General features: G+C 24.9%; 4 protein-coding genes across 4 annotated transcripts in view; 2 read left to right on the top strand and 2 right to left on the bottom strand.

Moving 5' to 3' along the window:
- PmUG01_07018200 (zinc finger protein, putative) overlaps window positions 1–298 on the top strand; it is a gene marked incomplete at both ends in the record, with an annotated part of 2,112 nt that extends 1,814 nt beyond the window's left edge. The window contains one exon of the mRNA XM_029003912.1: window positions 1–298. This exon is cut by the window's left edge and continues 1,814 nt beyond it. Within this exon, the coding sequence (XP_028860653.1) occupies window positions 1–298 (298 nt within the window).
- Window positions 299–1,848: 1,550 nt separating this feature from the next.
- PmUG01_07018100 (arginase, putative) lies at window positions 1,849–3,099 on the bottom strand (the record flags this gene model as incomplete). Its single annotated transcript, XM_029003909.1, has 1 exon — window positions 1,849–3,099. One exon carries the CDS (start codon window positions 3,097–3,099, stop codon window positions 1,849–1,851), a length of 1,251 nt encoding a protein of 416 aa, XP_028860652.1.
- Window positions 3,100–7,091: 3,992 nt separating this feature from the next.
- PmUG01_07018000 (dynein light intermediate chain 2, cytosolic, putative) lies at window positions 7,092–9,947 on the top strand (the record flags this gene model as incomplete). Its single annotated transcript, XM_029003908.1, has 1 exon — window positions 7,092–9,947. One exon carries the CDS (start codon window positions 7,092–7,094, stop codon window positions 9,945–9,947), a length of 2,856 nt encoding a protein of 951 aa, XP_028860651.1.
- Window positions 9,948–10,800: 853 nt separating this feature from the next.
- On the bottom strand, window positions 10,801–12,120 carry PmUG01_07017900 (Maf-like protein, putative; the record flags this gene model as incomplete). The annotated part of the gene is made up of 1 exon (XM_029003907.1): window positions 10,801–12,120. One exon carries the CDS (start codon window positions 12,118–12,120, stop codon window positions 10,801–10,803), a length of 1,320 nt encoding a protein of 439 aa, XP_028860650.1.
- Between the last annotated feature and the right edge of the window lie 1,069 nt (window positions 12,121–13,189).

Raw genomic sequence — 13,189 nt, 5'->3', positions numbered from 1 at the left:
TGAAAGTATGTCTTCAGATATTAGCAGAAATGTAAATGGTACTAATAATATGGTAAACGATTGTGTGCAAGGAAGTATGAATAATAAATTGAGGAGGGATAGTGAAAATTCGGACAGTTTAGCTAGCTGGGAAAATTTTTCTCTTTTAGGAAAAACCAAAACATTTAACCCGGGAAAAGATTATTTCAAAATTTTTAATTACGGAATGTGCAATAATTATGATAAGAAATTGTTTGAGAATTGCAATGTCCATAAAAGCAAAATGGATAAAGTTGACAAATCTTTGTTTATTCTTTAACCTTCCACCCCCCTGCAAAAAAAAAAAAAAATAAAAAAAATTCTTTTAAATTTAGAGTAGGAGTAGAAGTAAATATGAACAAATCAGAAAAAAAATAAAAATAATAAAAATAATAAAAATAATAAAAATAATAAAAAAATTAAATAAAGCAAAACAAAACAAACAGCGTAAAATAATACAAAATAAAACAAGCAACGTAAAACAAATTAAACTGAATTAAATTTATTTGAATTAATCAGAATTAAATTAAAAGTGCATAAAATAAAATAAAATAAAACAAAAATCGAAAACAGTAACATATTTGGCCAACCAAACATATATGTATAATATGTGTGTACATAACGAGTAACAAAATTAAATAATATTAATTAAAGCTAATTAACTTTTAAAACGAATTAAAATACAACATGTACTACATATGTTGATGATAAACTGAACGAGAAAATAAATACATCAAGTTATATGTCCAGGAAATAAAGGCATATTGAAATAGAATAATAATAAAATGCGCGTATATAAATATAATATATGTATAATATACGTATAATACATTAATATGTAAAGATGTATATTATCATATGCGGTTACATATATATATATATATATATATATATATATATATATATATATATATACAAATAATTTTTATCCTTATATATATATATATATATATATATATACATATATGTTTATAATATTTGTATATAATATACGTTTATGATGTGCAGATACTGCAATGTGGAAATGCATTAAGGTTTATTATTCTAATTTTTGTATTTATTTTTTTAACATAATGCTTATATATATATCTTACCTTTTTTAAGTCCTTTTTTAATAATTAACATTTTGTTTCTATTAATATTTCATGCTTTTTTTTTTCTTTTTTTTTTCAAAAGGTCAAAAAAAAAAGAAAAAAAAGGTATAAAAAGAAATAAACAGAAAAAATAAGAAATAAAAAAGAAATGAGGAAAGAGAAAGAAATTATAATATATTTTATATCTCCCCTTTTCGCTCTTTTTATTTTTACATTTTTAATGATTTTTTCAAACTTTTTTAATTAACTTAAAATTCCAAAAAAAATAAAAAATATATTATATAATAACTCATTTTATACATATGAAGAAATTAATTACTCATATATCAAATAAAAAGAAATTTTCGTAAAATCACAAGATAGTATCTCAGTATTAAGGGTATTTTGAAATTCAAAATTGTTAAATTATTTGAATGTTAGAATTTTGCGGATTGCATAGGGACGCGTTCGGCGTACAAAATTGTCCATACAAAAATTCATAATGATATTATTACAGAGTTTTATTAATATTACATATATATGTATATATAATACGTAAGTATTTATATATATACTTATTTATTGTGCACATAATTACTTTTGGAGCACCATATGATAAACAACAAAAGTCGCACTTAATAAGGATACATAAAATTAAAAAAAAGAAAAAAAAGTCTATTTTTCAAACAAAATTACTATACAATTAGTGTTTTTTTTAATTATTATTATTTTTTTTTTCTTTTCAAATTCATGAATTTTATACTATATTATTGCCCAAAACTCTGGCAATAAGTTCAAGGCAAAGTTTTCCCGTTTTTGTCGCATTTTCAGAAATAGGTAACGAGTCACCATGTACTTGTTTGTCTTCTTCATCTAGGGAAGGGTTATATTCCACCAAGTCCATTGAAACAACACGTTTTGTATCTGCTAAAACCTTCATTAATAAATTTATTTCTCTATAATTTAACCCCCCCTTTGCTATTGTACCTGTTCCTGGAGCAAAAGCACTATCAACACTGTCTATGTCTAGAGATATATGTATAGGGGAGTTTTCATATGGATCTATTTTGTTAAGAGCAGTACATATAGTATTATATATTCCATATTTTTCAATATCCATAATAGTATAGTAATTAATATTACATTTTTTTAAAATAATTTTTTCATATATATCAATATCTCTTATTCCTATAATAGCAACATTTTCTGGTTTTAAATAAGTTAAATTTTCGGACCATTCAAAATATGGTACTTTTTTTTTAAAAAGACCTACTGTATGAGCTAGTATCATACCATGATAATTTCCTGATGGAGTTGTTTCTGGAATGTTAATGTCACCATGAGCATCTACCCATATAACTTTTAAGTCTTTATAAAATTGTAATGAGCTTAAAATACTAGAAAAGGCAACACTATGATCACCTCCAATATTTAACACAAAATTTTTTTTTTTTATTTCATTACTCATAACACGATATAATTTCTCACTAAACTTTCCAATTATTTCAATATTTTTTATATTATTATAATAATTTTTCTCTTCCTGCTTTTGTGTTAAACACTCGCCTCCTCCATTAACCTTCTTATAAATGTCATCTGAACTGTGGTTTTCTAATTTATTATTTTCTTTACCGTTACAATTTTCATGGTCCATATATCCATTGGCTCCAGCTATCCCATTAGTGTTACTGTTATTATTACCTTTACTTTTACTATTACAGTTGCTGTTACTATTATTCTCTTCAATTTCTATACTTGAATGTTTTTTTTTTCTTTTTTCATTTATTTCACTAGTTTCCTCTACATTTCCTAGATCTTCATAATTCCACCCTAAAACCTGGATGATCTTGTGTAAACCCAATTTCCTCAAATCATCACAAGCTAAATTAACCCCTCCCAAAGACTGCCCAGCTGATAGTGGAGAGCCAATAATGGAAACGCTCTTTCTTACGTAAACATTTCCTTCTTCTTTGAAGTTTTTTATATAATTTTTAATAGACTCAAACATGTTTAAAATAATGACAGTATATAATAATATTAGTATTATAGAAGTATAGTTATAGCTGTATAATTATAGCAGAATAATTATAGCAATATAATTATAGCAAATATAATAATAGCAACAAAATAATAGCAACAAAATAATAGCAACAAAATAATGGCAACAAAATAACAGCAACAAAATAATAGCAACAAAATAACAGCAACAAAATAACAGCAACAAAATAATAGCAACAAAATAACAGCAACAAAATAATAGCAACAAAATAACAGCAACAAAATAATAGCAACAATAATGATAATATTCTTATTCTAAGTAATACTTCGTCTTCTTACGAAAAGTACAATAGCAAATATAACGAAAAGAAATAAAAATGGCAGCAGCTTTTAACTTTGTAAAACCACTATTTTAAAGAAGCATATAACATTAAAATATATATATATATATATGTATATATATATATATATATATATATATATATATATATATATAGTTATATATATATATATATATATACATACATACAAAAATATTTATATGTGCAAACAAACGAGCTTAAAAAATATAATAAAAAAAAAATATATATCACATAAAATATAGGATGAATAAAGGATAATACGAGGTAAAAAAGGAAGCATACTAAAATTGAATCAATGAATATTAAAAATTATATTTGCAATAAAAATTTACGTAATCATAAAAATAAGATGCTTGCGTACATTTAAGCACACATTCTTGTATAAAATTACATGGGTGTGGGTTAATGTAGTTTCTGATATTACTGTTATTAATTAATGTATAAACGTTAACGTACATACATATATATATATATATATATATATATATATATGTTATATGTATATATTTAACATGTGGTATTATGTGTATTTTTTTTTTTTTTTTCTTATTTGATTAATTTTTGATCATCACATATTTTTTATATTTAAATTATAACAGTAAAGAAAGCTCCCCTGAACCCCTATTTCATTATAATTACAAAAAAAAATACAACTACAAATTTCTCAAAGTTGCAATAAAATTTCTATGTATCACCTTAAAATTGTGTAGAAAATCAGACCTTAATTTTTTAATTTATAATTATATATAATATCATATCACCATTGTATATTTAAAAAAAATACTGAAAAAAACGTTTCTTTTTTATGTTATCTAACAGTATATCATTAAATATTTAATTTACATTTTAAATTCAAATTATAAATATATATATTTTTTTTTTTCATTATTATAATTTTCTTCAGATCTATAATATATACAAAAGTATTAAATAAAAACATACAACATTTATATAATTTTTTTTAAACCCTACTAACAAAAAATATTATTTTTTTTTTTTAATTGTAGTTGTTCAGGTCTCTTTAGTTTTTAAAAGCATCATAATAGATAATTCAAAATAAAAAAAAACAAAAATAAAATATAATAATATTATAATAATATAATTTAAAAAATACCTTTAAAATAAATACTTTAAACATATATTAAATAAATTGAAATTTTATAAAATTTTGTAACAATGAAATTTCTATACTAAATTAATAATAGGATAAGAACAATGCTTAAGAAAAATAATTTTTTTCTAAATTGAAAAAAAAGAAAAAAAAAAAAAAATTTTCGTAATATATAGTATGTCAATTTCTTATTTTATTTTCTTATTTTTTTTTTTTTGTGTTATTATACACATAATAATGAAAATAGGAAGTATTATATGTTGTTCCTCCACTAATTTTCAATTATGTAAGAGAATAATCTTTTAAATGGAAAATAAAATTTTTTTTTATATTTTTCAATATTATTATATATATTATAAACCTTGTTGAACTCAGGAGGAGTTTAAATTTAAGCCACATTTGCTAATGTTGATATTTATTAATAAACATGGGAAAATACGCTAAATGCTTAAATAAAGAAAAATTTATATTATGTATCTAAATGAGAAAAGAAATTTACGTATGACACTATACGCTATCTATACATGTAAGCAGTATGGAAAAGGTTTACAATCCAGGATTATATTATGGCATGCAAGTAGTATATATATTTTGGAAATACGTTTTTATGTATTCCCCGTTGATTTAAAATATGAACATTCCAAAATAAAATTTTAATGAGAAATATGACATTTTTTTGTACTTCAATTTATTTTGAAGTTATTCATTTAAATATAAAAGCACGTATAATAACTTTAATTTTCTTTCTGAACTTTTTTTTTTTCATACTTATTTGGAAAATTAGCATTGACATATAAAAATTAGTGTACCGAAAAAATAGGTACAAATAACGTATCAATGATTTGAAGTCCTTTAAAATTTTTAAAATTAGCTAAGTTTTAACAGATAGTTATACTTTTTTTTTTAGATATATAATTTATTACAATAAGTTTATTTTTCAATTCAGAATATATTCTTTTGCTTGTTAAATTTTATTGCCTATTATTCAAACAGTATTTCCCTCGTTCTTCTTACAAATTAACGAATAAATGTTATTTAATAATTATTCGTAATTATAAGTAGGTGTACATGATATTTTAATAAAAAAATTTTTAATATTTTGTGACTTTTTAAAAAGAATGAGGATAAAAAAAGTAATAGCTAAAAAAAAAAAAAAAAAAAAAACAGCTAAACAATAGTTGTGATACCTATCAAACTGCAGAAAAGTTCTTAAGATCCTTTCCTTTTAATTATGTGGTGCATAATGAGAGCAAATTGTGCAATATAATATTTTCAGTCTATTTATGAACTATTTTTAAGGTTAATTATTTGGATAAATACTGCTGCATTGACTAAACAAGAAGGAAAATAACGAATATCGTAAGGTTAACAAACTGAGGCAATACCCATGTATACATGATTACAGGTGTATATAAATATATATATATATATATATTATATATATATATATATATATATATATATATGCATAACTCAGTGATTTTTATTATACTTTGTTCTTTTTATTTCTGTATGAAGCACATGCGTTCATACGTATGGTAAAATAATTTTAGAATAAAAATGTGTGCATTTCCCTTATTTTACTTAACCTCTTTTCAAATTTTTTATTTTATTTTATTGTACAACTCTCAAAAGTTCACAATGATGCTTTATTTTATTCATATGTATACATACATATATGTAAGTACATATTTTATAGAAACATATCATAGTCTTTTTTTTTGTTTTATTACCCTTATTTTTTTTTTTTTTTGTGTACTTATTTTAAAGTCCTGTTCATGCATAATTTTAAAGAAGGTTCTGGTAAAAATGGGAATTAAAAAAAAAAATAAAGTATCTCATAATATTGTGCTTATATATATATAAAATAAAATAATATATTATGTACAGGTATTAATTAAAAGTATGTAGGTATTGATATATCCTTTTTTATAAAGGACCGCATAACTTAAGTCTTATTTTTATTTCTTCTTAAATTTTTTACTATATCTATATATTGTGACAAGTCAGTAAAATACATATAGCACTTGCTTTAATAAAGTGCATATATATATATAAATTAAAAATTTTTTTTTTTGTCAAAATAGGAAAAAAAAACTCCATAATTTTTATTAAATTAACAAATATGCAAATATATGGATATGGAAGTGTACATGTGTACAATAGGAGATTTTATTAATTAATGAACTGTTTTTCGTTTCGTTTTGTTGTTTTTTTTTTTTTTTTTTTTTTTGAATGCATCAAACATTATTCACGTTTGTGATTTTTAGCTTGTTCATGTTCCTTTTTAATGCAAATATTCCAAATAAGTTTGTTGTAAAGATCATTTTTTATCTTCATTAATTTGATTAGTGTGAAGGAAACGCAAAATTTAATCGGGTGTTTTTTCTGTTCCATTCGTGCATTTGTATATCCACATATACACGCCTCTGTGTATGTTTGTGTGTGTGTGTGTGCAATTATACGTGTTTGCCTGTACGCATGCATCTAATCATTTCGTAATTCAAAGACAGTATAAAAGAAAAAAGGATGAAGAAAGAAAACAGAAATTTGTCATATGCATCATCGAACTTTTTAAAAAAAAATATTAATGCGAGTAAGCAAGAGAGCTTAAAAATTAATGCAAAAGCTAGAGAGCCTTATAAAGAAAAAGGAAGCATAAAAGGAGGAAAGGACAATATAATAACTTCCAGAAAAAGTAGTATAAATCTAATAAAGGAAAATAATATAAGTTTATCAATAAATACTAAAATAAATGACAATGAAAATGTTATGATAAAAAATAAAATTGAAATTGATAAAAAGAGTACTGAAAAAAATATCGTCAATGGAAAAATTGATCCAGTAGACATAAGAAATTACAGAGACTTAAATGATAACAAAAAAAAACAAAAGTCACAACAAGTTAGTAGGGGTAAATCGCGTGATGATAATAAAAATTTTAAACAGGTTGATAGAGAAGATGTTATAGAACTGAACAAAAGGAAAGAAAGAGACCATGAAAAACGAACAAATGAAGTGAAACATGAAGAGATAAAAGAAAACAAAGACAATAATAATACAAATACAACAAACAGTGTGTGTGAATTTGCCATAAGGGTAAAGAGTGCAGGAAATGCTTCAGATTTTCCTGAAAATAAAAAGGAAAATGTAAAAGAGGAAGAGGAAGAAGGGGAAGTTATGGAAGAAGCGGAAGATATGGAAGAAGCGGAAGATATGGAAGATGCTAAAGATATGGAAGAAGCGGAAGATATGGAAGATGCTAAAGATATGGAAGAAGCGGAAGATATGGAAGATGCGAAAGATATGGAAGACGCGAAAGATATGGAAGATGCGGAAGACACAGAAGAACTAGTTGATATTCTGCCTGAAGATAATGGCAATTACGAAAGAGAATTCACAAAAGGACATGACATAAATGACGAAAATAGTAGTGACTATGTAAATTTTGTAATCTGTGAAAGGAATGAACAGAGAGAAGGTACAGAAAATGATAAGGATGAAAACGAAGAGGGGGGAGTTAGAAAAGTAAAACGTAAAGAAGAAGATGATGATATATCATATGAACAAAATGAAATGTATAAAAGTATATTAAAAAAATTAAATATAGAAAAACAGGAAGAATTAGAAAGCAGTCACATTATTATACTTGGTAATAAAAATGTTGGGAAATCTTGTCTAGTAAAATCATTACAAGAAATATCTTTTCAAGGGGATATAAATGATGAAGAATTGTTTTATCAAAATGATAGTAGCGTGTTGCCATTAGGTTATGCTTGTTTAAAGATAAAAAATTTAGAAGAAAATAGAAAAATAAAAGAAGTGAAAGGAAATAGTCATATATGGATATTGCAACATTCATCTTATATGAGTTCTCTAATTAATAATTTAAAAAAATTTAAAAATATAAAAAAAATACTTATTTTAATATGTACTGACTTATATAAACCGTATAATATAATGTCTGACATAAATCACTGGGTGGAAATTCTCTATGACTTATTTGAATCCCTACATTCTAGTTACAGTTTGGATGTAATTAATAATCTTAAAGAAAACATTCAAAATTATATATATAATTACAAGAGGGATAATTTTGAAAGAGGAAAGCGGACTGATCTACGTGGAGATGAAAGGGGTAGAGAAGATGACCTTAAAAGTAGTGCCAAAAATGACACACAATATGGTACCAAAAAGGGAGGCGAAAATGTCTATAAAAATGACTGCAAAAATGACTGCAAAAATGACTGCAAAAATGACTGCAAAAATGACTGCAAAAATGACTGCAAAAATGACTGCAAAAATGACTGCAAAAATGACTACAAAAATGACTGCAAAAATGGCTACAAAAATGGCTACAAAAATGGCTACAAAAATGCACGTAATGATGAGGTATTCGAACGAGATAAAAAAAGCTTAGTCAAAATCAACTTGTCCTTTCCCATATTTTTTATTATATGTAAATCGGATGGATACGAAATTTTAAACAACAGAACATACCAGGGCTATATTGACGTTATAGTTTCCTACTTACGTCATCTAGCCATAAACTACCAAGCAGCTATTATATTTTGTAATACTGTAAATAAAAATGAACCGAAAAATATACAGCTATTATATAAGTATATAATGCATCGGATTTATAATTTCCCTTTTACTGAAAATGCTATTTTAGATGACTATGAAAAAATATTTATACCATCTGGTTATGATGATATAGATTTAATAAATCAGTCCATCGCAAATACATTTGTTCAGAATTTTGATAAACCGTATGACTCAATTATTGTTCAACCTATTTCAAATAAAAGTATAGTTGAACATAGTCAAAATGTTGTAAATGACAACTATTTTAACGACTTCTTAGCTAGTATATGGTCCGACACAAGTATTAGCGAGATTAGAGGCGGTAACGACATTGTCAGTAATAGTGCTATGCGAATCAGTAGTTCGGCTATAAGAAACAGTAGTAATGCTACTAGTAATAGTAATAATAATGCTAACGGTAAAAATGATACTAATATCAGTGGTAAAAGTAATGCAACTGCCAGCGGTAAAGGTAATACCAATGCTGGAGATAAAAGTAACACTAATGGAAAATATACCCCCAACTGTGATAATAATTATAATACTACTGCCAATCCGTACAGCAGTAAAGAATTAAAAGAGGAAAAAATAAAGAAAACGAATCTCATTTTGAACGAACGCGGTAGTACATGCAAAGAAAATAGCTATCAGAAAAATGGAAACGAGGAAAAAAATGATCAATCTTTGCATAGTTTTTTTCAAAACCTTTTGGCTAAAGGAAGGTCAAAGTCGCCTATTGCTCCAAATATTCCGCAATTAACCTTAGACAAAAAAAAAAAAAAAGATGTAAACATATGAATGGTTAGGAGAACAAAAGGGTACTTCATAACAGAAGCTATTGCGTACGTGAGGATGTAAAAGTGGGAGTAGAAGTATAAGTAGATGTGCGTGAGCAAGTGCACACACATATAGAGAAAAGTATGGACCTAGAGGAAAAAATAACAGAAGAAAAACACAAAGCATATGGCATATCCTTGCACTTAAAATGTGAGGACATCCAATATTAAGAGAACTAGTCAATATTTCAGTACATATTATATGCTATCATTATAAATTTTTTTTTTTTTTTTTTGTTTTATACTACTTAACTTTTCTTTTTTTTCTCACCATCACTGTTAAATCGTTTTTGCTTTTTCGTTTCTGCTATTTCGTTTCTGCTATTTCGTTTCTGCTATTTCGTTTTTGCTATTTCGTTTTTGCTATTTCGTTTTTGCTATTTCGTTTTTGCTATTTCGTTTTTGCTATTTCGTTTTTACTATTTTGTTTTTGCTATTTCGTTTTTACTATTTTGTTTTTGCTATTTCGCCTTTGCTTTTTCGCTTTTTTTTCTTCTTTTCTTTCCCTTGGTATATAGGGACACTAACATAAATTAAACCTGTAGTATGCATTTGAATATTTGTATATCTGAAAAAAAGACCAATAAATAAGGTACATAAACAAAACATTTATTCAACACGCGCATATGCCTCTATCGTAGGAATGAAAAAAAAATACAGCAAATAAGAATTTTTAAAAGTACTGCTTTAAAAATGAGTTAGAGGCTATGCCCATATGCATATATGTTGAGTGGGCGTGAGTATCATATGTTAGGGCATTTTAATTACACAAAAACGGAAAAATAATGTGGAAATAACGTGGATAGGGCAATATTTTATAAGAAATTCACAAGATGAGATAGCAGATTAAGGGACAAACCAAAAATGCTGTCAATATTTCCTTTAATAACTTTTATATGCTTACGCATATGAGTATTTTCAATTTTTAAAGCACCAGCACAATAATAAATAGAAGAATCCATCATTATTTTGCTTATAATGTCATCATCCATATTATATATATTAATAATAGATTCATCAATTCCTGTTATAAACTTTTCCGTTTTTAACTCAATTAATGTAATACTACTATAACTATAGATAACATTATTGTTATATGATTTAAGAAAGTTATATGCTTCCATTTCATTTTTTGGTTTCTCATATATTTTATTATTACAGTATATTACTTCGTCCCCGACTAATAATATAACTTTTTTGTTTTTGCTAATTTGCTCAATTTGTAACTTCAGCTCTTTATTTCTTTTAATCGTATTTAATAGCTTTATTCCTTTCGCTACTGAAATGTTTGATGTTAAGGTAAAAGGGTCGTGTCTTTTCCTACAACCAATTTTTTTTTCATTAATACGTGTACGAATTGATAGGAAATCTAAATTACTTTTCTTTAAGATATACTTTCTAGAGTTAGAAGTAGATCCAAGAACGAAAAAGTAGTCATTTAGGGTGTTTAATATGCTAATTTCATTTGTTCCATTTATCTTACATTCATTTGATGGATTAGTGTTGTCAGTCGGCTTCATATTTGACATATAATTTTTCCTATATCTGTCACACGTATTGCACTCCTCATTTTTTTTATCATAACATAAAAATAATACATTGTTTTGTTTAGCTTTACTGTTATATACAATGTTGTTTTCACCTAGGAAATTCATCATTTTTATTTTATGAAAATCATCTTGTTGTTTGGAAGAATTACAATTTTTACTTTTATCTTTTTTCGAATTTAGATCGTCTACATTTTCGCTAGAGGAGCCACTTTTCTTATTTCCATCCATATTAACATGACTATTTGAAATATTGTTTGAATAAACATACTTATTCTCTGTGTCTGCGTGAGTGGCATTGTTTACATGAGCGTTAATCTCTTCGCCTTCTTCACTGTTCACGATATAATTATAAATATAGTCGTCTATTAAATTATTTATTTTCAGTATTTTATGCTGCAGATTTTTATTACATATTCGTGTAGACAAATACTCAATAATGTCTTCATCAATACCTAATTCAAAGTCATTGAATGACTGTTCAGGTATTTTTAATTTTACTTCTTCGTTTGAATATCCTGAATTGTTCTCAAGATTTTTTTTCCCTGATATATTACTCAACTGCGGTTCGAGGTTCGCATTACTCATTTTATTTAATTATATTCTTTTGTTTAACTTTTTTATTATACTATTTTGTTTAACTTTTTTATTATACTATTTTGTTTAACTTTCTTATTATACTATTTTGTTTAACTTTCTTATTATACTATTTTGTTTAACTTTCTTATTATACTATTTTGTTTAACTTTCTTATTATACTATTTTGTTTAACTTTCTTCTTATATTGTTCTGTTTAACTTTTTTATTTTATTCTTTTATTTTAATTTAGTTTTTTTTATATAATTCACTCCTACAATTATTACTATTATCTCTATTTCATTAAGAACTATTACTGAGCCACGATTATTTTTATTATTATTATTATTACTACTACTATTACCTTTTAAAGTATTATTTTCAACTAATTATTTTCGTTACTGTATGTATTTCACGCTTGAAATTTGCTTCCTCTCTGTTTTACTTGATGTACTTGTATATATTTTTTTAGTAGTGCATTTAGAAAAAACTGTTAAGTTTTATTACATACATAGGTGTGTATATATGTTTGTATATGTATATATATATATATATATATATGCATGTATGTATGTATGTATGTATGCACAATTTGTACATTTGAGGATAATGTTTAAACATTTTCAAGTTGAAGGAATAAAAACTGAAATTATTTTTTTACTGTCGGGTTTTATATAATTGTCTACCCTAATAATGACAAAAAGAAAAAATTTAATAACGCTGAAGACATGCACATGGGTAAGAAAATAACTCAAAAAAACTTATGCTTCTAGCGGGAATTAAGCTTCGCGCTGATTAGCAAAAATGTATGTATAGGCATATGAACATATACATGTACATATGTATAAATTCATATATACATATATGAATATATATATATGGACAATGCAGGGGTAATACATGCATATCTAAATAATTTTGTATGATGCGCTTCGTAATACCGCAGGTATGTATTTTGTTGGAAGACTTAGCTATAATTTTTATATCTGACATTTAAAAAAAGAAAAAAACAATTTAAGGTGTTTGGAAATTAAGAGGTTAATAAGTTCATACATTTAGCTTTTAAAAAAAAGGAGAGTAA

The sequence above is a fragment of the Plasmodium malariae genome, assembly GCF_900090045.1.
Source record: "Plasmodium malariae genome assembly, chromosome: 7".
Taxonomy (NCBI): Eukaryota; Apicomplexa; class Aconoidasida; order Haemosporida; family Plasmodiidae; genus Plasmodium; species Plasmodium malariae.
Note: the sequence above shows the minus strand (reverse complement) of the source record. Positions and strands in the feature narration are given on the sequence as shown.